This window comes from Giraffa tippelskirchi, chromosome X (genome assembly GCF_054371585.1).
Source record: "Giraffa tippelskirchi isolate mGirTip1 chromosome X, T2T-mGirTip1v1.2.pri, whole genome shotgun sequence".
Taxonomy (NCBI): domain Eukaryota; kingdom Metazoa; phylum Chordata; class Mammalia; order Artiodactyla; family Giraffidae; genus Giraffa; species Giraffa tippelskirchi.
Window position 1 is genome coordinate 33,335,152 of NC_137289.1, and position 24,176 is coordinate 33,359,327.

A 24,176-nucleotide genomic window follows, 5' to 3' on the forward strand; every position below is an offset into this window, starting at 1 on the left:
TACAGTTATATTTAGCATAAAAAATACAGGATAGGGCTTTCTTGGTGATCCAGTGGTTAAGAATCCACCTTGCAGTGCATGCAATACCAGTTCGATCTCTGGCCTGGGAAGATCCCACATGCCTCAGGACAAGTGAACCCATGTGCCACAACTACTGAAGCCTATGAGCCCTACAGCCTGTGCTCCACAAGAGAAGAAGACACTGCAATGAGAAGTGCACACTGCAACTAGAGACTAACTCCCGCTCACTGCAGCAATGAAGACCCTGCACAACCAAAAATAATTATTTTTTAAAAAAGAGAATACAGGGGACAACCCTGGTGGTACAGTGGATAAAAATCTGCCTGCCAATGCATGGGATGTGGGTTCAGTCTGTGATCTGAGAAGATTCTACATGCCGCAGGGCAACTAAGCCCATGTGCCACAACTATTGAAGCCCTAATGCTCTAGGGCCCGAGAGCCACAACTACTGGGCCTGAGTGCTGCAACCACTGAAGCTTGTGCACCTAGAGTCCATGCTCCACAACAGGAGAAGCCACTACAATGAGAAGCCTGCACACCACAATGAACAGTAACCCCCACTCACCGCAACTAGAGAAAGCCTTTCGGCAGCAACAAAGACCCAATGGAACCAATAAATAAATACATAAAAATCATTTTTTAAGTATAGGATAAATTTCAATACATTTAAATAATACAGGAGGCTGAGTTATGTTTTAATTACTGATAAACAACAAATATATTTCTGGATAAGAATTTTCCATGCAATATAGGAGACATACTAAAATATTGTTTGTTATTTATTTAAAATTCAAATATAAGCCAGGGTTCTGCATTTTATCTGCCAATGCAAGTTTATTTCCCATTGTTCAAAATCAACAAGATTAAAATGATGATGCATTTTTAAAATTTCAAATTTCTGTACACTTGTCCTTTTATGTAATGCTTCGTTTTAGTCATAAAATGATGACTTTGCATTTTGAAAATTCAAGGAATTCATAAAAGTCCAAAGTAAAAAGAACAAAGTTACTCATATGTCATGAAGATGAAATAATCAGGGCTGATAATATTGATGAACTTTCCCTCTGACATCCCTGTACACACGAAGATGAAGAAGAAAGGGTGAAGGGGGTGTGTATGCTGCAGGAGAATCTATTAAGACAGGAATTATACCACATACAAAATAAGGAGTATTATATTTAAATTCAACTTCATTTAACAAAGAAAAAGAAGCAAAGGAGATGGAAAGAACTACTGAACTTCAGGAAAATGTTCTTGACCACATGAGGGACCAAAGAGGATTCATAAAATTCCCTTTTTCTTCTCCAGCATATTCTGACCTTCCCAGCCTGTTGCTACCTTGTCCCTGAGGCATAATGTTTCTTAAAACTCTCCCAAGATGCATGGTTATCATTAATAACAGCTACAAGATGTGCCAGCAAGTATGACCATGTCAGTGGGACCTGGTTCATTATCATGAGACTTCCTGTCCTGGCCACTCATGATGTCTTAGTCCTCACTGGTCAGAAATCTGCGATCAGAACTAGGTAAGCAGAGTGAAGGATCAACTTAGAGAAACTCCCAGGCAGGGATAGAGAGGAGAGACCAAAGCATGTCTGGGAGCAGGACTTACAATGAGAAATGACAGGGCAGAACAGTGGCATCCTACAACTGTTAGCTTTAGGTGTGTTTTCAGTTATATTCTTCTGCTCCAGAAAAATGAAAATTGTTTTAATGTTAGCTTCTCAGGCAAAGGTGGCAAATTGGCAACTGCAGCCCAAGTCTATTCTGCAGACCTGTTTTAGATAGCCAGCACACTTTTCGAGAAAATATATTTCAGTTAGTTGCCAACATTTTAAAAATGGAAGGATTCATACAAACATTTTGAGGGACAACTCTGGTGGTCCAGTGGTTGAGACTCTGCTCTTCTAATGCAGAGGGCTTGAGTTTGATCCCTGGTCAGGAAGCTAAGAGCCCACATGCCATGTGGTTTGGCAAAAAATTGAAAAAAAAAAAAAAACCTACTAAAATTTTTAAAAATAGGGTCTTTTTTTTTGCAAGGTAATAGTGGGTTTTAAAAATGAAAATTAAAGGTGTAATAGAGGACTTAAAGAAAAAAAATTAAAAAATGATAATAGTAAAAATATATCCAGGACTTTCTCTGGAGCTGTTGTGGGCAGTGTGGGGTCAGTTCAGTTTCAGATAGTTCCTTTTTCCTGCTTCTACTTTTCAAGATCTATAGGCCCCTTTCAATGTAGTCAGTGTTAACTACAGGGATTTTAATCTGTTGCTCCTGTCACTTCCAAAGCGGTTCCCTATGTTTATTTGGCTTCTGTTTGCAGGTCTCTTCAGTGTCTAATATCCACCCTGATACAAGGGGGTGGAGGTGGTCTCTTTAGCTTCACTTGTTCAGTCGTGCTGTGGGGAGGGAGGAACACTTGAAACTAATATCATTGGCGTGTGTGTGGAGAGCTCGAAGTGTCTCGGCAGCACTGGGTTTGCCCCTGCTCACGGCCTGTGTGCTTTCCCAGTCTACCCTGCTCAGGCTTCAGGTTATTCTGCCAGGGAGCGGGCCCTGAGATGCATGCACTTCCCAGGTCTAAGCCGCTCGGGTTCAGGTTCTCGGGTATTCCACAAAGGCGCAGACTCGGTTGGGCCCACGATTTGTGCCGATCCCTGGTCGGAGCAGCTCAGGCAGCCAGGTGGTTGGCGAGCGCACTCTTCCCTGTCAGGGAGGTGCGACTTATCACCTCCCTGGTCCCAGCCTCAGTTTCTGGGCGCGCCCAGCTCCGGTGTGCCTTGTGTCAGTTCTGGGGAGCTGGTCTCTGGCTGCAACCCTCCCGGCAGATGTCAACCATCCGGAATCTCAAGAAGTCTTTGCTCTCTGGGGCTGAGTTTGCCTCTTTCCAGCTCTGGCTGGCCCCACCTGCCCGCTGCATCTGGCGGGGGGTGGGGCAGTCCCCAGCCGGCTAGCTCTTCTCTGGTATTGCTCAGCCCTCTGTTCTGTGACTCCCCTAGTGGCTCAGATGGTAAAGCGTCTGCCTACAATGTGGGAGACCTGGGTTTGATCCCTGGGCCAGGAAGATCCTCTGGAGAAAGAAATAGCAACCCACTCCAGTACTCTTGCTTGGAAAATCCCGTGGACCGAGGAGCCTGGTAGGCTACAGTTCACAGGGTCACAAAGAGTCGGACACGACTGAGCGATTTCACTTTCACTTTTGTTCTGTGAGTGGCCGCAGGGCCTTAGATTTGGGCTTTTGGCGGGATAGTTCTCTCTCTGGCTATCCCACAGTTTAGGTTGCTATCTCACGTTAGCTCCCTCAGACTGCCCTCAGGGCATTCGAGCCTGGTCCTCACCCTAAGCAATGCCACCCGCTCCTCTCCGTTCAGCCCCCACTTGCTGGTGAAATTAATAAAAATAAATAAATAAATAAATAAAAATTAAAAAAAAATTTTTAATTTTGGGCCAATCTTGAAAAACTGGAAAATACAGCAGTTTTGGCCCAACATTCCTGCCCAGAAACACTGAGCTGGCACTAACTACTGACCACCTTCTTTGGAAAACAGTCTTCTCCAATTTGCCAGTCCCCATCCTCCCCTAGTGGCTCAAATGGTAAAGCGTCTGCCTACAATGTGGGAGACCTGGGTTCGATCCCTGGGTCAGGAATATCCCCTGGAGAAGGAAATAGCAACCCACTCCAGTACTCTTGCTTGGAAAATCCCATGGACCGAGGAGCCTGGTAGGCTACAGTCCACAGGGTCGCAAAGAGTCAGACACGACTGAGCAACTTCACTTTCTTTACTTTCATGCTCCTTGCTGTTACATTAATATTACCGGCCTGGCTTTGTCAGCATTTGAGTTTGTAACGCTGATCATTTAAAAACATTTTTTTTAATTATGCAAAATGTCAAACATATGTAAAAGCAGAAAGAATCTTAGGATGAATCCCAAGTACTCATAACTTAGTGTCAACAATTATTCATAGCCAATGTTGTTTCATCAACACCTTAATCAATTCACCAACACACTTGCATCTGACCTGGAATTATTTAAAGGCAAATCTAGACATCACATCATCTCATCTGTAAATATTTCAGTGTGTGTCTCTGAAAGAACAACAATGTGTGATTCCTAATTGGGCCTCTTTCCATTATGTCACATATTCCACAGGTAATACACCAAGAGGATGAGGATATATTATGGAGTCACAGTAGTGAACATTTCTGAGGGCTTCTTCTGTGGCTAGACATTGTGCTATCTACTTGTGTACATTATGTCATTTATTCCTCTCTTCAATTCTATGACAAAGATATCACTATTACTCCTATCTTATAGTCTCCACACAGAAGTTCTCCCTCATACATATGCATACATATATCTATGCACATATTTATTTATATTATATATGTATGAGACATTTATATGTTACATATAAATTATCCATATATATATATATTTAATTGTATACATAGACTAGAAGAAGTGATTCAGTTCTATTTTTTTTCCCCTTTAGAAAATCATGTTCCCTATGGCAATGGGAATTTCCAGAAGCTGGAGTTTACATATACCACTTTCCACTCACAAAGACCCAAAGTTCAAAACTTATTCTCCAAACATGGAAAAGGTAGCAAAAACACACAATTTCAGAATGTCTAGGACAAAAGTGTGCAAGTCTGGAAGCAGGTTTTAGAATGGCTGCCTCAACAATTTTTTCAAGTTTACTGACCTATATTCTGGCTTCACGCACACACATGCATCTTGCAAATTCCTTTCTGAGGGAAGAAAACCACAAATATCCAGTGTTTGAAGGTGTAGATGAAATGAAATACACCATGTTCCATTCATGCTTCCTTTTTGGGGAGTGGGGAGCAAAGCAGAATCTTAGTTCCCAGACCAGGGATTGAACTCGGCCCCCTGCAGTAAAAGCACAGAGTCTTAACCACCAGACCCCCAGGGAAATCCTCATGCTTACTTTCAAATATCTACCCCACAACTCTTCACCCCCACTACATTGTTCCATAATATCCAGACTGAGGCCTTGCTTTAGTAATGTTTTTCTCTACACACTAAATTTCAAGGGACTTGGGACTTCTCTTGCAGTCCAGTGGTTAAGATTCCATGCTTCCACTGCAGGGGGCACGGATCTGATCCCTGGTCGGGGAACTAAAGATCCCACATAAATAAATAAATTTCAGGGACCCCCAAAACTCAGGATTCCAGATAAATGATATTTTTGTTTGTTGTATCACAGCATTGTAAATCAACTTCAATAAAAATTTTTCAAAAAATAAATAAAATGAAGATAATGATATTTGCTAGGGAAAATACTTTTGCACAATTTTTTTAAAGTCAAAATTAATTATTATGAACAAATTATCAAAATTTTAAATCAGGACAGGATCTGACCCTTCACTTGACAACTGGCCACGCCTTACTCTCCTCACCCTGATCCTGACCTTGGTTTGAATCAGACGCTGTTTACAAAAATTTAGCATCAAGCCAAAGTTTGGCCACTTGATTCATTTTAATGCTGTGTGAAAATACCCTGGTGCTAGGAAGAATAGCCTCCACTCTGGTGCCCATGGACAATTTTTTATATAAAATTTATATAATTTATTTAAAATATTTTTAAATTCTTTTGAGGCTGACAAGATTTATTAAAGACATTATTTTTAAAGCATTTCTTGGGAATTCCATGGCGGTTAGGATTCCCCACTCTCATTGCAGAGGGCCTAGGTTCAGTCCCTGGTGGGGGAACTAAGATCCCACAAGCTGGGCGGTGCAGCCCCAAAATTAAACAGATATGGCACTTCTTATCAGCGGCCTTAAGACCCCCTAGTTGGCCTTTGGCTCAGAAAGGGACGAAAGAGGCTCCAGGAGAAAGAATGAGGCTTGGGCCCTGCCAGTGCTCCCCGGAAGGTGGGCGCCGACTGAGTGGACCGCTTACTTTGGAACTTGTCCAAGCGGGTTATAAAACGCTCTTCCGCTCCTGTAGTTGCAACGGAATGAAAGTGGCACAGTAGAGGGACTGCTTCCTGTCCCCAGGCTCCGGAGACTTCAACCCAGCACGCTCAGGGTGCTCTTTGTCCGTGGGGCCAGGAGCTCCTGCACCGTTTGAGGCGGTTGCGGCTGCTCTTAGATTCGGACTGTATCTCTGCCGTCTCATCTTTCCTGCAGATCACTGGATTACAGGAGGAACTGCATCCGGAAAGGAGGAAAGGCACCTAGATCAGGGCACTGGATGCTAGGGTTCAAGGGCAGGAGCAGGCTGCCAGCCCTGAACTGAGAGCAGCAGAGGCAGGAGCTCTGCGTCTTGTCCCCTCCCTGCCCTAGGGAAAGGTCTTTTCCCAGAGTTCCATTAAGCACAGGTTACTGTTCAGGCACTGACCGTGCACTTCTTCCCAATGCTCCGGGACTCCCAGCCGGTTTCATCGCGGCTGCACTGGCCGGGAGTTATTATTTTACACCATGCTCACCTGTTCACATACTAGTATTGTTACATAAGCAAAAAGTAAATTTCTATCTTATTTGCATCTTATAAATTTTGAGGTCTATCTGTTACAGCAATTAGCTGACATTAAATGATGTAAACGTTTTTTAAAAAGAATTTTATTTTATATAATATAAATATAATTCATATATAAATATTTAAGTGAAAGTCGCTCAGTCATGTCTGACTCTTTGTGACCCCATGGACTGCAGCCCTCCAGGCTCCTCCGTCCATGGAATTTTCCAGCCTAGAATACTAGAGTGAGTTGCCATTCCCTTCTCCAGGGGGATCTTCCCCAACCAGGGATCTAACTGAGGTCTCTGGCATTGCAGGCAGATTCTTTACTGTCTGAGCCACCAGGGAAGTCCCACAGTATGGGACATGTGCTAGGAGCAGCACTCAGTCACTCTCTATCACACCCAAACATTATTTTATAACTTACCAACAACTTAGTGTTGTTGTTGTTATTTAGTCTCTCAGTCGTGTCTGACTCTTTGCGACCCCATGGACTGTATCCCGCAAGGCTCCTTTGTCCATAGGATTTCCCAGGCAAGAATACTGGGGTGGGTTACATTCCCTTCCCCAGGAGATCTTCCCCACCCAGGGATCAAACCTGGGTCTCCTGCATTGCAGGTAGATTCTTTACCATAGTTATATCATCATCGAACTATTTAAATATATATGTTTTCAATATCTATATAAGTTAAAATATAAATATCAAATATGGTAGATTGATATAATTTCATTTTATAAACATTTTATACATTATTTATATATATTTATAAAATATAATTTTTAAAATTTTGAGACTTATTAAGATTAACAACATTCTCTTTATAACATTTCTTATCAATGCAATATATGTGTGTGTGTGTGTGTGTGTGTGTGTGTGTGTGTGTGTGTGTGTGTGTGTGTATCGGGCTTCCCAGGTGGCTCAGTGGTAGAGTCCTCCGGCCAATGCAGGAGATGTGGGTTCCATCTATGGGTCAGGAAGATCCCCTGGAGGAGGAAAATGGCTCCAGTATTCTTGCCTGGAGAACCCCATGGACGGAGGAACCTTGCAGGCTACAGTCCATAGGGGTCACAAAGAGTCAGACATGACTGAGTGACTGAGCACACATGCACAAAATTTTACAAAGCCATCAAAAGGTTTCTGATCCACGAAGTCCTGAGTGTAGAAAGCAGAAGGGTGTGTGGGGCGCTGTGTGCACGTGCACTGAATGGGGCTCTGAATGAATATTGCAGCTCAAACTTGGTGGGGTCTCTGCCAAGAAGAAGGGGCTCTGCTTGATTTTACAAGCTGATTTGGGCACACAGAGGAAAGAGGGGGAGATTCCATTCTAGTCTTGGAGAAGTTTGGAGGTGACTTTCAACCCAGATCTCCATACCTTGCAGCCAGTAATCCAAAAGAAAGGTGAAAGTGTTAGTTGCTCAGTCGTGTCCGACTCTTTGTGACCGCGTGGGCTGTAGCCCGCTGGGATCCTCTGTCCATGGGATTTCCCAGGCAAGAATACTGGAGTGGGTTGCCATTCCCTTCTCCAGGGGGATCTTCCCGACCCAGGGATCAAACACATGTCTCCTGCATTATAGGCAGATTCTTTACCACCTGAGCCACCAGGGAAGCCCCAGTAATCCTAAAAGAGATAGTAATTAAATAGAAATTATTTGTTGGAGGCTGCTTGCTTTGAGCATTTGCAGTGATGCTGAAATCAAAGCCCTTGTGCTACCTGGAGCTTTGAGAGCAGGATCTTGGGGCGGGGTTTGTCCAGCACTCTGGGTGCTCAGATGTACTCTGCCAGAAACCAAATGCACCCCTTGAGAAAGTCCAAGTGCCCAGAATTTTGGTGATGAATCCATGTCAGAGTACAAGTGTAGACCCCTGCCCAGTGCTTAGTATCCCCAAGAATGCTTACATAGGGTCCTTTCCAATTAATACTGTAATGAAGAAAAATGAGTTAATATTTGGAAAGCATTTAGAACAATGCCTTGTGCATAGTAAGCACTACGCAAGTGTTAAAGAAATATATGTGAAATGAAAATTTTGTGCCCATTTTCAAAGATTTATCACTTTGGACAAAAGGTATTTTAGTGGTGTATGTGGGACAGTTTTAATAGGATTATAGAAAAGGCAATAGTTTGCTGTGACCCTAGATGGATAGAATTGTGGGATTTCAAGTCCACCTGGACAATTCCTAAGAACTAATCTTGTGTAAACATCTGATCTGGGTCAATGTCCAGAAAAATGAGGGACTTGCCCAATACTCAGAACTGGTTGCTTCCTAGCCTAGGCCTTCTGATTTTCTGAAAGCCTCATCTTTGATTAAGTACAGTGATAGAAGCCTTTAAATAAGTTAGAATCTTCAGGGGAAAATAAACACTGGGCAGAATCTGCTAGTCTGAGATTGATTACCTTTGACTAGGCAAGAGAGACCTGTTCTGTTGGCAAAATGAAGTGCTATTAGGACAAGCAAAGGGCTTTGAGCACAGGATTAGGCCCTGGGGGGGTGGGGAAAGGTGAAGAGGGGCAGTGTAGGGAGATTCACAGTGAGGGCATACTGGCTACATGCCACTCACAATTCAGTATATCAGGAAGCTGAGTCTATGTAGGCCTCTTTCTGCATAATACAGACTCATAATTACACAGCCTCCCCTACCCCTGCCCCCAATAAGCCAAATCTCAAAGAAAAACCCTAGAGAGTCTGCCATGAGGAAAGACATGGAGACACTTTCTAAGGGTGGACAACTTACATACCCTTTATTTTGGGGAAGACAGTATGTACTCTGAACTGGGGTTCTATTCTTTTTTAAACTTTCTGCATATATTTACAGATATTAGTTATTTGCTTGGGTTTTTTTTTAAGTTTTTGACACATTAAATGGAGAAGCAGGGACTTCCGCAGTGGTCCAGTGGCTAAGACTTTGTGCTCCTGAGGCAGGAGGCTCAGGTTCGGATCCCTGGTAGGGAAATGATCAATAGATCCCACATGCTGCAGCTAAGAGTTTGTATGCCGAAACTAAAAGATCCTGCATGCTGCAATGAAGATGGAAAATCCTGCATGTGGCAACTAAGACCCAGTGCAGCCAAATAAATAAATATTAAAAAAATAAAATAGTGTTTTAAGAAATAAAAAATAAATAGAGAGGCAGACCAGTTGAGTCAGTAGCTCGCCAGAGACAATGCTGGAGATGGAGGTCTTCATGGTGATTCAGAGCAGAGAAAGGCCCCTGCCCTTTGCAGCATCCAGGGCATCAGCACAACAGGACTTGACCACTTGCCCATTTAACTGACTGACACCAACTGGGCTAAATTCGATCCTTGGATTCTATCCTCAGTTCAGAAAGAAGGAGGAAAAAAAAATAATGAGATGGAGGGAAAAAAAGAAAATAGGAAGAAATACACATTATGGGGAGAAAAAAAACACCACCAGTAATGTAAAGGAGGCAATCAGGAGAGCAGGGCCAAAGCCTGACTTGCCATGTGTTGTGGGCCAGGCATGAACCTGTCTGACTCTTAGCTTCCTCACCTGACCTCCTATGTGGGGCCCTCATGCATTAAAAAAATATAAAAGTGATTGAAGTAGGAAATGTGTGGTCATTTGTGAAGTTTTATTATTCCTGCCTCCATTGATCCTCACAACACCGCGTTTCACTTGGTAGTTTTAATTGTTATCCTCGTTTTAAAGATAATTGAACCAAGGAAAAGAATAAGCAGCTCACCAGATTAGCCAGCTTGCCTGTGAATGAACAAAGCTAGGGTTTAGATGCATGCAGTCATTCTGGCTCCAGAGCCATTGTTTTCATATATCGGTTCCATCAGATCATAATTCCCATCTACCTTTGCTTAGAATGCGGCTCCATTTTTAATTTTTAATTTAAAAATTAACATAATATTAAATTTAACTTTAAAATTTTAAATAAAAATATTACCATGACTGGTATGGTGGTAGGGCAATAGTTACCTGGGATACGTGAGTGACTGCAGGTTAGATAACACTGGAGGACACCTTCGACCCTGGAAGAGGGCATGGTAACCCACTCCAGTATTCTTGCCTGGATAATCCCATGGATGGAGGAGCCTGGTGGGGCTACAGTCCATAGGGTCGCAAAGAGTCAGACACAACTGAAGGCACTTAGCATGCACGCATGCACACCCCCTGAAGTGTCACAGATGTCCTAGCTAGTCTAATGCAAACCATGAGGAGAACCTGTGTAGGTCTCTCGTGTAATAACTGCTCCAAGGCCAAAAATTCATCACAGAAAATCTAGCCAAGAGATGAGGAAGCCTGCATAATCCAGCAAGAGTTAGTTTGAGGATGGAATATCTTGGTTAAAGTCAGGGAGGCTGTAGGATTGCCATCCTTTGACGTCTTTTTCAAAGTAAATTGTTCAATCGCCCTCTTTTAGATGATTTGTTAGCCATCCTCCAGAAACATGAGGCAGGGGGCACTTATCTATCAGGCACAGTAAATGAGGTGCTTAAGCCCCGTGATCCCACAAAAATAATTAAATTTCTTTCATTAAAGGATGCCGAAGACAATGGTGGTTACGACGGTAAAAAGAGGATAAATCATATACGATGCTAAGCATAGGGCCCATTATGATATGCTATTTTGAATATTCAGGATATTAACACCTCCCAGAGCATCTACAAAACACAACTTGAAGGGGGAACCATTGAGCTCTCAATCTGGCCTGGATCTCTTTTTTTTTTGACAATAAATAAAATGTAATTTTGTTCTAAGCAAGAGATTGGAATGCTATTCCTAGCGAAAGGGAGGGGGAAAGGGGGAAATTCACCTGGGTTCACAGCAGGAGCTCAGCACGGGAGGGACTGAACTTGTGCAGAAGGTCTGCACCAGAGACGCTGGGGTGGAGCACAGCAGCAGATGCATACTGCACTGTGCTTCCCTGAGGCCGCCGTGCAAGGCAAATGTTCTTGGATGCACTAAGCCTGGGGCTGTGGTGCACACCTGCACTCTGATGTGCATACATTGCTAAAACCCTGGAGTGCTTAAATTTTCTCAACTGTAGGGAGTTTCTTGCAGAGCTTATCTGTCCCAGAATCCTTTGCAGTCCAGCTGCTAGATCTTGCTCCCAGCAACGGCAGAAACATGGTGTGCTCTGGAGAAACTCAGAGCAAGCATTACCCTAGTTAATTGTTTCACCTTAATCACGAGCCCATGGCATGTGCAGGCTGCCAAATATGAACGGTTGGACCCCGTGACAGTCTGCAAACTTTCCCACAAGGGCTCCTGCTGTTACTGTGAGGTCTCATGCCTCCCACCCTTCCCCTACTCTTCCCCTCAAAATCAGCTTGCATTACCCAGGATAGCCCCTTCCTCAGGGTGGACACTCTGCAAGTGGGGAGTAGTGAACGGAACTGTAAACCAAAGCCCCAATTCCACAATACCCATGCTCCCACCAGCACACTGCTATCCATGGGTGTCTCCATTTGGGGGCCATGCCCCAGCTGCTTTCGCGCCTAAGCAAGTCCCACCCCCAGTTACTAGTGGTAACAAGAGAGCCAACAGCAATCCTTCAAGGCGGAGCGCGGAGTGGGGGTGAACCCAGCCCAGACCTTTATATACTGTACCAGGCACAGGCCGGAGCGCCAGTCTTGGGCTCTTTGCCCTCAGCAGAACTCGTAGAGGCACTGAGCTTCCACGGCACGCCAGGCATGGAGCCTCTGCAGAGGGACCACCAGTGTGGCCCCTACTGCCTGAGAGCTTGCACTTTGGATGTAAGACCTGAATTTGTGCAGGGTCAAGCACCAGAAGCCACAGAAGGCTACTTGGTGGAAGAAGGAGGAGGTCTGAGGTTCGTGGGTGACATGAATTACGTGAACGTCCTCAACCTAGGCTACTGGGACCAGGGAGGCGTCTGGATCCGCCAGGGTCACAATGGCAGCCAGGAGCCGGAGCAGCCAGCTGAGGAGCCGGCTGAGGAACCAGCTGAGGAGCCAGGCTTGGTGGCGGCTGTCGGCCAGCCCGAGCAGCGGGAGAATCCGCCGCGCCGTCGTCGCAGGCGCAGGCAGAACAGGAAGTTCACGGCCCTGCAGCTGCGGGAGTTGGAGAGCTTCTTCCAGGAGAGTGAGTACCCGGACCTACTCACCAGGTACGTGGCGGGCTCTGAGGGCGCTGGGTCCCAGTGGGTTTGGGCTCATTTCCAGGCTCCTCTATCCCTCTGCCGCGACTGCTCCTTCCCTTCCAAAGCCACAAAATCAACCTGTACCCTAGGATGGGGGTGGGGCGCTGGGTCCCAGTGGGTTTGGGCTCATTTCCAGGCTCCTCTATCCCTCTGCCGCGACTGCTCCTTCCCTTCCAAAGCCACAAAATCAACCTGTACCCTAGGATGGGGGTGGGGGTAGGAATGCCTTAGTTACGGGGATCCAGTCTGGAAAGTGGTCTGTGGTTGGTTTTTTTTTTTGTAACTGTGGTAAAAGGTATGTAAACATAAGATTTACTGTTTTAATATTTTAAGTGTCCAGTTCAGTAGTGTTAAGGATATTAATATCTTTGGGCAAGCAAGCGGCAGAATTTTTTATCTTGCAAAACTAAAACTGGACGTGGAAGGCAAGCCACCATCCGCCTCCTCCACCCCCTAGAGCCCCTGAGGACCACGTTTCTTTCTACTTTCTCTTTATATGAATTTCACTACTCTGGGTGCTTCATATAAGTGGAGTCATACAGTATTTGTCTTGTTGTAATTGGTTTATTTCACTTAGTATAATGTCCTCAGTATTCATCCATGTTGGAGCACTTGTCGGAATTTCCTTCCTTTTTAGGGCTGAGTAATATTTCATTATACGTGAATACTGCCGTTTGTTTATCTGTACCTTTATTAATGAGCACTTGGGTCGCTTTTACCTTTTGGCTATTGTGAATAAAGTTGCTATGAGCATTGGTGTGCAAATAACCGACTCACTATTTTCAATTCTTTGAGGTTTATACCCAGAAATGGAATTGCTGAATCATATGGCAATTCCGATTTTAGGTTTTTTTTTTTTTTTCTTTTGAGCTACTGTTATCTTTTCCACAGTGGCCGCACCATTTTACATTCCCACTCGGAGTGTACAAGGATTCTAATTTCTCCACATTCTTGCCAATGCTTTTTTTTCTTCTGTTTTTTTTTTATTAGCCGTCTTAATGAATGTAAAGTGGCATCTCATTGTGATGTTGATTTGCATTTCCCTGTTGATTAGTGATGTTGAACATCCTTTAACGTGCTTATTCAAATCCTTTGCCCATTTTATGCTTTACAAAACTAATATATTTATTTTTTCTGAATTTTTTATTGTAGTAAAATACACATAATATAAAATTTTCTACCTTTACCATTAAAATTTTTTTTCATTTATATATCGTTGAACTTGGTCTTAGTTGCGTAGGACTTTTCTCTAGAGGCGGAGGCAGAGGGGGTGGGGGAGCGCGCTACTCTCTAGTTGCAGTTCACGGGCTTTTCTCGTTCGTTTCGCGGGCTTTTGCTTACCGTGGCTTCTCTTACTGTGGAGCGTGGGCTAGGTCGCCCCCTGGCTTCAGTAGTTTGCAGCACCTGAGCTTCAGTTCCTTCAGCTCCCAGGCTTTAGAGCACAGACTCGGTAGTTGCGGCAGGCAGCCGGGCTTGGTTGCTCCGTGGCATGTGGGATCTTCCCCGATCAGGGATCAAACCCGTTTCTCCTGCATTGGCAGGCAGTCTTTACCACTGAGCCACCAAGGAAACCCCTTTACCGTTTTTACGCTTACACTTCCATGATATTAAAATAAATACATTCTTATTGCGCAACTATCACCACCAACCACCTCCAGAATTCTTTTCCTCTTGCAAAACTGGAACTCTGAACCCATTACATAGGAACAGCCTGTTCCCCCCTTCTCCCAGTTCCTGATAACCGCTATTCTTTCAGAGGGGCCTTGAGGGGAGAATACAAATTTTAAAATAAGCATAAAACGTATATCTATATATTTCATTTTATATACAACTGCAAATACTAAACACTTGTGGTTTTCTCTCCTCAGAAGGGAGATTGCGAGACGCTTGGGTGTGACTGACACCAGAGTGCAGGTCAGTAAGCCTGAAAAACCCTTGGCAGGGCAACCATTCTAAAAATGACTTGGGGACTTGAACACCTTGTCCTGGATACTCTCGATACTCTCATGTTGTCTTTTTTATGTTGGCAAATAAGTTTTGATTTTAGTAGTCTTTGTGGGTAGCAAACTCCAGCTTATACATATTTCCTGTTACCAGAGGGAACATGATTTCCTAAAGGAAAAGAAAAAACGAGATGCTTTCCCTAATCTGTGTATAAAATTTAAGTATATATATATATTTACAAACATAGATATGTATATCTATATACATGTATATGTGTATATTCAGTAAGGTTCAACTCCTTCTAACAGTGGTATCCTCTAGGGAGCACTTCTGTGTGGAGTCACGTTGGGGCTCAGCCTGACTATGGAAGTATTCAAATTAATATACAGAGGAGCAGGCTGTAAGAGGGTTCAATTGTACTAAATTATTTAAAAGCAGGCATAAACTCTTTGCTAAATGAGTGAATTGATAAATATCAGGGTGAGGGAGTAATTTATCCACAGAACACACTCTGGGTAGTGACTAATAAATGTTTACTTAAGCTGAGACTGACAGGGGAAGATAGTTTAAAAGTCTAATTACCTGGCCCTCCTTCTCTTGTTTTTAAATGTTTGGGATGGCAGTATAGAGAGTGGCGGCCCTAAATTTTAATTTTATAGAGTACTTGGATGTATCAATCTGAAAACATTGCTAGAATAGTCACATTATGATGAGAATTGGGGAAGAGTTTGCGAACTTTGGAAATTTGTCTAAAGAATAAAACAGCATCACCCTTTCCAGTGCCCTTTTAAGGCTGACGCAGTGCCTTAAAGGCTAACACAGGAGGGTAAAGAAAGTCTCCATAAAACCCAGAGAAGAAATTTTACAACTCCTCTCTGTATCCTGTCTGGAGTCACAACTGAACCAAAAGATTTTAAGTCTTAGCTCTTACTAGTATGTGTATAGTTAATACCAAAGTCATTAAATTTAAACTTGACCTTCAGTTTGACAGTAAAAAAAAAAAAAAGAATAAAACAGCAAAAAGAATAATATTTAATTAATATTAATTGACCCAAGAAGTATGAAAAGGTTAGAAAACAATTATATAGAGAATTACAGATACTACACAAATTCAACATTATCAATCTACTAAATGTATAAGTGAGTATTCTCTTGAGGAATTTCTAACATCTAAGAATGTTTTTCCCATTTTGGTGGGACTATTTTTTTAATTAATTTATTTTAGTTGGAGGCTAACTACTTTACAATATTGTGGTGGTTTTTGCCACACATCGACATGAATCAGCCATGGGTGTACATGTGTCCCACCATCATGAACCCCCCCCCCCATCCCTCTGGATTGTCTCAGAGCACCTGCTTTGACTGCCCTGCTTCATGCATCAAACTTGCTCTGGTCATCTATTTTGCATATGGTAATACACGTTTCAATGCTATTCTCTCATATCATCCTATACTCACCTTCTCCTTGGTGGGACTATTTTGAAGAGGTGAGATTTTTGGAATCTGTTTGGTGAGGGGTGGGTTGCCCTCATGTCAGGGTAGATTCAGTTCAGTTCAGTTCAGTCGCTCAGTCGTGTCCGACTCTTTGCGACCCCATGAATTGCAGCACGCCAGGCCTCTCTGTCCATCACCAACTCCCGGAATCTACCCAAACCCATGTCCATTGAGTCAGTGATGCCATCCAACCATCTCATCCTCTGTCGTCCCCTTCTCCTCCCACCCCCAATCCTACCCAGCATTAGGGTCTTTTCCAGTGAGTCCACCCTTCGCATGAGATGGCCAAAGTATTGGAGTTTCAGCTTCAACATCAGACCTTCCAATGAACACCCAGGATTGATCTCTTTTAGGATGGATTGATTGGATCTCCTTGCAGTCCAAGGAACTCTCAAGAGTCTTCTCCAACACCACAGTTCAAAAGCATCAATTCTTCGGCGCTCAGCTTTCTTCACCATTCAGCTCTCACATCCATACATGACCACTGGAAAAACCATAGCCTTGACTAGACGGACTTTTGTTGGCAAAGTGATGTCTCTGCTTTTAAATATGCTATCTAGGTTGGCCATAACCTTCCTTCTAAGGAGTAAGCATCTTTTAATTTCATGGCTGCAGTCACCATCAGCAGTGATTCTGGAGCCCAAAAAAATAAAGTCTGACACTGTTTCCACTGTTTCCCCATCTATTTCCCATGAAGTGATGAGACCAGATGCCATGATCTTAGTTTTCTGAATGTTGAGCTTTAAGCCAACTTTTTCACTCTCCTCTTTCACCCTCATCAAGAGGCTCTTTAGTTCTTCTTCACTTTCTGCCATAAGGGTGGTGTCATCTGCATATCTGAGGTTATTGATATTTCTCCTGGCAATCTTGATTCCAGCTTGTGCTTCCTCCAGCCCAGAGTTTCTCATGATGTTCTCTACATAGGAGTTAAATAAGCAGGGTGACAATATACAGCCTTGACATACTCCTTTTCCTATTTGGAACCAGTCTGTTGTTCCATGTCCAGTTCTACCTGTTGCTTCCTGACCTGCATACAGGTTTCTCAAGAGGCAAGTCAGGTGGTCTGGTATTCCCATCTCTTTCAGAATTTTCCACAGTTTATTGTGATCCACACAGTCAAAGGCTTTGGCATAGTCAATAAAGCAGAAATAGATGTTCTTCTGAAACTCTTGCTTTTTTGATGATCCAACGGATGTTGGCAATTTGATCTCCGGTTCCTCTGCCTTTTCTAAAACGAGCTTGAACATCTGGAAGTTCACAGTTCATGTACTGTTGAAGCCTGGCTTGGAGAATTTTGAGCATTACTTTGCTAGCGTGTGAGATGTGTGCAATTGTGCGGTAGTTTGAGCATTCTTTGGCATTGCCTTTCTTTGGGATTGGAATGAAAACTGACTTTTTCCAGTCCTGTGGCTACTGCTGAGTTTTCCAAATTTACTGACATATTGAGTGCAGCACTTTCACAGCATCATCTGTTAAGATTTGAAATAGCTCAACTGGAATTCCATCACCTGCCCTAGCTTTGTTTGTAGTGATGCTTCCTAAGGCCCATTTGACTTCACATTCCAGGATGTCTGGCTCTAGGTGAGTGTGAGTGATCACACCATTCTGGTTATCTGGGTTGTGAAGATCTTTTTTGTACAGTTCTTATGTGTATTCTTGCCACCTCTTCTTAATATCTTCTGTTTCTGTTAGGTCCATACCATTTCTGTCTTTTATTGAGCCCATCTTTGCATGAAATGTTCCCTTGGTATCTCTAATTTTCTTGAAGAGATCTCTAGTCTTTCCCATTCTATTGTTTTCCTCTATTTCTTTGCATTGATCACTGAGGAAGGCTTTCTTATCTCTCCTTGCTATTCTTTGGAACTCTGCATTCAGATGGGTATGTCTTTCCTTTTCTCCTTTGCTTTTCACTTCTCTTCTATTCACAGATATGTGTAAGGCCTCCTCAGACAGCCGTTTTGATTTTTTGCATTTCTTTTTCTTGGGGATGGTCTTGATCCCCGTCTCCTGTACAATGTCACGAACCTCTGTCCATAGTTCATCAGGCACTCTGTCTATCAGATCTAGTCCCTTAAATCTATTTCTCACTTCCACTGTATAGTCATAAGGGATTTGATTTAGGTCATACATGAATGGTCTAGTGGTTTTCCCCACTTTCTTCAATTTCAGTCTGAATTTAGCAATAAAGAGTTCATGATCTGAGCCACAGTCAGCTCCTGCTTTTGTTTTTGCTGACTGTATAGAGCTTTTCCATCTTTGGCTGCAAAGAATATAATCAATCTGATTTCGGTGTTGACCATCTGGTGATGTCCACATGTAGAGTCTTCTCTTGTGTTGTTGGAAGAGGGTGTTTGCTATTACCAGGGTAGATTACTACCTTTAATTTCAAACACTTTTCATTCCCTCAGGCAGTGATGACTAATTTGTAGGTCTTGAGATCAAAAGATGACCAAAAAACTCCATAATTTTTATCAAAGCTTTATTTGCCCAAAAAGAAAAGAAAATCAGGACAAGAGTTGATTAGCTTTGCCACAGAGCGCATGCACAAGCCAGGGACCAGCGCTACGGAGCCGGTGGTGGGGTGTCTGCAAAGCAGCCCAACAGTCAGCCTCTTGAGACTGTTATCCTAACGCCCCAACCTGGGCCCACAGGCCTGGCTCAGGTCGGAAAGGTTAGAAGGAGGTTAGGAAGACTTTCTCAAGCTGCCCAGACATTTGCAGAAGAAAAGAAAAACTTAACGTTTAGTGACTTGCTTTCTCCCTCCCCAGGTTTCCATGGTCCTCTTTTGGTGGTATTCTGAAGAGAATATGAGCCACAGGGAACAAATCAAGGGGAAAACTTAGTATTCTCATCTATTTCCAAACCATACAGCATGAATTTTCACTAGTACATGATTTTCCACCTTTCACTTGAAATAGAGCTATTTTGTGAAACCAGTATTGGAAATACAGACCTAATGTGAGCCTAGGGCACAACCAGCTTCGGGCTTTGATTCTGTTTACAGAGATTTGACCACTGGTGGTACATTTAGAGCCCGCCCCCCGTCCCCTCCTAAAATGAGTCCTGTTACACCAGCCTGGTTTAGACTATCCATGCAGCAGAGAGACTGCAAATTCTAAGAGGGAAGAATGAAAATGAGGTCTCAGGTAGGGAAGAGGGCCCTTTGGGTCACTTAAACTTTACAGTTTGGGAACTTTCAAAAGGATTGAAATACAGTGTCAACTCCCAGTAACTAGGACACAGAGAGACAGTGAAGTCTGACAGTTTTGCTGGTTTGTTTGCAAAAATAGTGGACAGACTTAATTTTCAACCCTGCCCTCCAGCTATAGTTCTCCTCCCCAAAGCAACTATTCTTTGCTTCATATAAATCTTATTTTTTTAGTTTTTATTGGAGTATAGTTGATTTACATTGTTGTGTTAGTTTCAGGTGTTCAGGAAAGTGGTTTTGTATAAATCTTAACAGAAGTATTCAATGCATATAAAGGCAATTATGTGTATATTCTTTAAAAAATATAAATGATAATATCCTATACACACACTGTTCGTCACCTTAATAATATAGCTTGCTTAGAGAGCATTCCGTGTTGATAAAAAAAATCTATATTAATATATAATGGGCAGATATTTAGGGAGGAGCCATTTAATGATCCCTTGCTCTCATTATTCTCCACTATCTTCCAAAAATGCCTGTTCCACCTTCTTGCCGTAAGAATAAGGGATGGGATTGGGACCTCCTGGTTGAGTTGCAGCACCTAGGATAACCTGCCATGCTGGACATCAGCGGCTGCAGTCCAGGATCCTGGAACTCTAGCCAGAGCGGAGTGAGCTGCCTTGGTCCCGAGCCCAGGAAGGTTTGTAGGGTGGGGTAGGTTGGAACATGCAGAATTGACAATGGTGACCATGGTATGCCTCTTTCCCCTAAACTCTTGGATGGCCTAAGGTTTTCAAGAGTCTTTGTTAACTTGGGTTGAGTTGATCTCAACACTACAGGCTAAAATATCAAGCCAGTGTCCAGAGCTTCAGCAACTCTCATCTCCCGGTGAGACAAGTCACAACCCACCTTGGGCTCCTTTGCCAGACCACCTTTCTAACTCTCAAGGACTTTCACAGGACTAATGACCCCTTAGCCATCCTTCTGTTTAAAAATCCAACAAGTTCCTTCCTAGTAATTATTTACTTCACACCAAAGATAAGCTTTTCAAATAGGGAGCCGTTACCCCTCAATATGACCTTAAATAGGATCCACTACTTACCATGCCTAAATCCACCCCCAACAGGATGACCCTCTCCCTAGTGAGGACAGGGCAGGAGGTAGCCAGATGGCTGATGATCAGCCATCAGAGTAGAGACCATTCTTTATCCTGTTACTGGGCATTTTATCAATAGCAAGGACCCGGTACAATGATTCATAAATTAAACCTGCATCCAATACGTGGGGAAAAATTAGAATATGAAAATTTCGTGGAGAGAGATAAAAATAATAAGCTTATGCCAGAACTGGGCCCACAGCAGAGCTCATTAAGAGTGAGCTGAAGGGAAGGGGGGTGTGGTGGTTTAATTTTCCTGAGGTATTTTAGCAAGAAGGAAATAGCGTCTCCTGATGCCCTTGGAAATCTCAATGTCATATAAAGTTGCAAGCTGTGTTTTTTTGTATTATGACATTAACTGTTCAGTACCCTAAACCAGTCTTTTCTCCCCTCTGATTGTAGATTTGGTTTAAGAATAGGAGAGCCAAGAGTCGGAGACATGAGAGAGCAGCCGTGATTCAAGGTCCAACACCTGCTGCCATGAGGCGCCTTTACTTCTTCCTGATGAATATGCCCTAAGATCCCATCCTGGTTCTGGAGCCATGTTGGAGATGGGTTCTTCTGGTGCCATTGACACCTGGGCTGCCCATGCTACGCATACCTCCTTTGTACTTGTATTAGCAATAAAAAGATAAATTCTCAATATATTTGACTCTGTGTATCAAATGGGGCCAGTGGGTCATGTATGAAAACTGTTAAGGAAATGCCATTTCAACAGAATGACAAGGCGGCCTCCTTCCATGAGGTGACATCCTGGAATAACTACTAGTAGGTCCTGTGTATGTTGCAGAAGTTTCCCAAGCACCCATGGTGGTTTGCACTGACCCATATATTCTCCTACATCTCTCTCATCACCCCTATACTTATCCCCACCCTGTCCCTTTGGGACCACATACATATGCACAATGGGGTGGGATGAGTCCCTAGTGTGAGAACAGGGTGTTTCCAGACAGGGATGAGCTCCGTTCATGCTGACAAGTCCAAGCTGAACACTGGAATTCTAAGGCCATCTTCCCTTAGGAGGCTGCTCGCAAGGATCCATGGGAAGGTGATAGCTGAGCATTCATCCCACGTGCTCCAAATCCTGTTCACTGTCCTCTCTGGGGAGAAGATGGGGGAATAGGAGTCCTTCTGGCACTCAGGTTCTGCTGCTTCAAAAGAAACATATAAGAGACTCCATCGGGCCAGAAAAAGTCATCTCTCCCTTTATTCCGCTCCCCCCACCAGCCTGGGAAAGCATATTCTTCACTCTTTCCTAGCTCAGAAGCTGACTATCACAACTTCAAATGTATTTTGTCACCTTCAGTGTCCTTGAAAGAATCCCAATTTCTGCTCTTAAACACTAAAAGGGAACCTCTTGGTTTAATGGTGCTCCAAGCAAGAATAAGGAGATATTTTCCCAAGCAGTGCTCCAGAATAATCACTCTTTTTGGAAAGAAGCAGTCATGCCTTTGCTGTATTCATATTGTTTCCTTTGTGCGAAATGACCAGGGTAAGAAAAAAAGTAAATTTAGGAGAGTGAAAACCAGGCCTACTTTTCAAAAAGCATTAATTTCCTCTCAGCCAAACCCTTCTTGTTGAGTAATCTTTAGTAGTGTGAGGCTCCTTAAATGAAGTTTGATATTAAAAGTGATTAAAGATTGCAGTGATTACAGATAAGGTGCCGTGGTTGCATCAGAATTTCCTCTCATGGAAGTTAATCAAAGACCAGTTTCACAGCACTTCTGTGCTCACACATGAAGGAGACTGTTTTCTCAGGAAAGCGTACACTCTTTGCCACAGTGTCCACTAATTTTTTGGGCTTCCCAGGTGGCTCAGTGGTAAAGAATCCACCTGCCAATGCAGGAGATGCAAAAGAAGTGGGTTCGATCTCGGTCAGGAAGATCCCCTGGAGAAGGAAATGTCACCCCACTCCAGTATTCTTGCCTGGAGAATCCCGTGGGCAGAGGAGCCTGGCAGGCTACAGTTCATGACTGAGCTGTAAGGACGTGAGCTGTACAGGACATGACTGAGCGACTAAACAAGCACTAATTTGTATTCCTTACCACTTTTCTCACTTGTGAGTGTCAAATGTCAGCAAAGTGGTTGTCATGTCAGGCTTCCACAGAGAGAAGGATGTTACTGCTACCCAGAGACACTAGGCCTTCTTGGGAGTGGGAGAAATTTGAGAATGTTCCCATGTATGCCCACTGTCATTCTCACCAAATGATTCTGAAATCAAAAATTCTTATTTCCTAGTATTGACCACTATCCTTTTTTATTTTTAATATTTATATTTATTTATTTGGCTGCAGCAGGTCTTAGTTGCAGCATGCTGGATCTTGGTTCCCTGACCAGGGATCGAACCTCAGCTCCCTGCACTAGGGGTGTGGAGTCTTAGTCACTAGACAGCCAGGGAAGTCCCACCACTGTCCTTTTTTAAACATTAGGTTTCTCAGTACTTTAAGGACCCTCAAACTACAGGGCCTGTACAAGAAAGCTTCAGGACACTGTCAGACCCACTCCTAAGCCCTTCTCTTCTCTGGCTACAGTGGAAAGGACCACATTTAGCCTTTCAAAACCTGAGACTGAAAGCCAGAGAATACTCAGCACAAATCCTCCAGTCAACCCTCACAGTAAGTCTGATAGACACTAACGAAGAACATTTTTTTTTTAAATGCTCAGGCTGCCTGGGAAAAACAAACAAAAAAGGGAATATCTATCCTGTAAGTGCTGGTATCTTCATCATAAACTTTTATTTTATTATTATTTTTTTGGGGGGCAGTGGAGCACATAGGATCTTAGTTCCATTACCAGGGATCGAATCCATGCCACCTGTAGTGGAAATGTGGAGTTTTAACTAATGAACCACCAGCGAAGTCTCCATTCTTCTTTAAAACATGTCTCTACTTCTTTCAGAAGGCAGATGAATTACAGCAGAGAGGTGGCATGAGGCATAAGATATCAACAAAACAGGGATTTCCCTGGTGGTTCACTGGCTAAGATTCTGAGCTCCTGGTGCAGGAGGCCCCGGGTTCGAACCTGGTCGAGGAACTAGAACCCACATGCCCCAACTAAGAGTTCGCATGCCACCACTAAAGATTCCACGTGCCAAAACTAAGACCTGGTACAGCCAAATAAATAAAAAGAAAAGAAATAAGCAAAACATTGCTGTAGCTAATAGTTTACCCTTAGTCTACGTTTGCCAAGAGATAGGTCTTCTAAAATTAATCCCCCAATTTAATTAGTGCCCCAAAGAGAATTTCTCTCCAGGTACATTTCAAATATCCCAAAGACATAGATCAGAAATCAATTATTCTGACATAAAAAATAACCTAGATTAATAAAATCTTTAGAAACTGGCTACCAACAACTACAGAGAACTGAGGTAGGTTGTCTTTGCAGATGTTCATTTTGGCTAAAAAGTTGTATATAAGCATCATCTTCTAAGGAGTGCAGCAGATTCAGCCTATTACAATAGTAGTAGTTCTAGATGTAGTGTTGCTTTCTAAAATTTTCCACAATGAGAAACCCAAGTAAGATGGTAGGTTCTGAGAGAGGGCATCAGAGGGCAGACTGATCACAATCACAGACAACTAGCCAATCTGATCACACGGACCACAGCCTTGTCTAACTCAATGAAACTGAAGCCACGCCGTGTGGGGCCACCCAAGACAGACGGGTCATGGTGGAGAGGTCTGACACAATGTGGTCCACTGGAGAAGGGAATGGCAAACCATTTCAGTATTCCTGCCTTGAAAACCCCATGAACAGTATGAAAGGCAAAAAGATAGGACACTGAAAGGTGAACCCC

At 43.3% G+C, this 24,176-nt stretch overlaps 1 protein-coding gene and 1 non-coding gene across 2 annotated transcripts; both read left to right on the forward strand.

Annotated features, from left to right (window-relative positions):
- Window positions 1-11,296: 11,296 nt before the first annotated feature.
- Window positions 11,297-21,028, forward strand: LOC145536882 (rhox homeobox family member 1-like). The gene is made up of 3 exons (XM_081567067.1): window positions 11,297-12,605; window positions 14,507-14,552; window positions 20,786-21,028. The coding sequence occupies exons 1-3, from the start codon at window positions 11,953-11,955 to the stop codon at window positions 20,900-20,902; spliced, it is 816 nt and encodes a 271-aa protein (XP_081423193.1). The 5' UTR covers window positions 11,297-11,952; the 3' UTR covers window positions 20,903-21,028.
- Window positions 15,362-15,482, forward strand: LOC145537304 (small nucleolar RNA SNORA26). The gene has a single exon (XR_014076327.1). It is a non-coding gene; the product is annotated as a small nucleolar RNA SNORA26 (small nucleolar RNA).
- Window positions 21,029-24,176: the final 3,148 nt, after the last annotated feature.